At 39.5% G+C, this 1,711-nt stretch overlaps 1 protein-coding gene across 1 annotated transcript; it reads right to left on the reverse strand.

Annotated features, from left to right (window-relative positions):
* On the reverse strand, positions 1–1,711 carry LOC104747575. The gene is made up of 2 exons (XM_010469226.1): positions 1,488–1,711; positions 1–1,218 (listed from the first exon to the last, which is right to left on the reverse strand). Exon 2 carries the CDS (start codon positions 1,188–1,190, stop codon positions 195–197), a length of 996 nt encoding a protein of 331 aa, XP_010467528.1. The 5' UTR covers positions 1,191–1,218; positions 1,488–1,711; the 3' UTR covers positions 1–194.

The raw sequence follows: 1,711 nt of genomic DNA on the forward strand, positions 1-1,711 counted from the left end.
TATATAAATCTATGTATCTCTACATATTTATTCCCAAAAATATACAAGTAACATAAGAATTCAAACACATTACCCAAAAAAGCAAAACAAGGTAACAAACAAACAACATTTAGGATCCTACTGAAAATGGCAAATGTTGTTGAATCTGCACCTTCTTACCTCTTTTGGGTAAAAAGGTCATAATAAGAACACTATTATGAACGTACAACTTTGTTCTCCTTCACACATTCCGGTGACTTTAGGTCCTTCTTACACTTCCATGATGGTCCTCCTATGACCTGAGCCGCCACACCACTATTAGAACCTTCTTCCGTCTTACTTACGCTTACATTTTTTTCGAGTAATGTGGTACCGTTTTCTTGATCTGTAGAGGCACACATACTCAAAGGTAGCTTCTTTAGCTTCACTCTTCCTCTTCTTTTCCCCAACGAGCTACCTTCTTCCCATGTTTTCTCCTTCAGCGTATTATCCCATAAGAGCAGCTTCCCGTTTACTCTGGTTCTGACTACTTCCTCGTCAATCGAACTGTCTGAATCCACAACACCAGCAACGTCGTCATTCCCATCGTACATAGTACTAGTCACGGTACTATTCGCATAGGATGTAACTAAACTCTTTTGCTTCTTGTTTCTGTGACCAGAACAATCCGTCAAGACTCTAGGAGAATTGTTTATAACACGATTCAACCTACGCGCTAAATCCTCATCCGCAAGTCCTCCTCTCGAATACAAAACCTGAACCGGGACATGTTTCTTCTTCCTTGGAGACCTCTCTTTACACCCAACAGGTAAAGAAGCAAACAAGTCCAAAGCACTCTTGGCTGCAGCCACTGCCTTTGAAGCAATCATGGCCTTCTCATTAGCAGCTGCTCTCGCCGCCTTTGCAACCTTAACCGCTAAAACCGCGTTGGCCTTGGACGTCTGAGCTAGCTCTTCGGGAGACCGAGACTGGTCATCATTGAGCTGGGAAGTCATTAGACTGGTCATCACTGTTGAAGCAGAGGAGGAGCCATTTGAATAAGTTGTAGTAGACGTAGAAGAAGAAGAAGAAGCGAAAGGAGGGCTCGGTGATTCATTGCCGCCGCCGGTTTTAGAGTTCTGTTTCTTGAATCCGGCGAGTAAACGCTTCCGTGGTGGTAAATGCGAATTAGATTCGAGCTGCTGATTCGCATCGCACGCATTTGTCGCCATTTGATGAAGCCAAATCTTTCCCGATCAGCTAATTCAATTAAATTACCAATTCAATCACAAATCAGGATCTGACTTCAAAATCATCAGCTCGATCAAATGAAATCAATCAGTATATTCACATTATAACAATTCAATACTTCAAAATCAAATCCTCAAAAACACCATAGATCAAAAATATTCATCCTTAAAAACCAAATTATCAAAACACACAAATTTTTATTGATCAAAAGATAGATTGTTCAAAATTCATGAGAGTGGCAGATGAAGAAGAAGCTGTTATTATTATATTGAGAGTACCTGAGACCTCCTTTTTTTTTTGTTCTTTTTTTTTTTGTAATTGCAAGGTGAATTCACGAAGCCTGCTTTGAAGTTTACTTTGCTATCTTCTCTGTTCATGGAAGAAACAGAGATGAGAGACAAAAAAAAAAACTCAATATGAATAAAAATTAGGGTTTTCAGAAAATGGGGGAAGAAGATAGATAGAAGATAGAGAGGAGATTTGTTTTCTTTTTGTTCTTGTT

Source organism: Camelina sativa, chromosome 15 (genome assembly GCF_000633955.1).
Source record: "Camelina sativa cultivar DH55 chromosome 15, Cs, whole genome shotgun sequence".
Lineage (NCBI taxonomy): Eukaryota > Viridiplantae > Streptophyta > Magnoliopsida > Brassicales > Brassicaceae > Camelina > Camelina sativa.

Bases quoted from the DNA above. Each gene is read 5' to 3' on its own strand.
- LOC104747575 (XM_010469226.1), bottom strand. From the start codon at position 1,190: ATGGCGACAAATGCGTGCGATGCGAATCAGCAGCTCGAATCTAATTCG.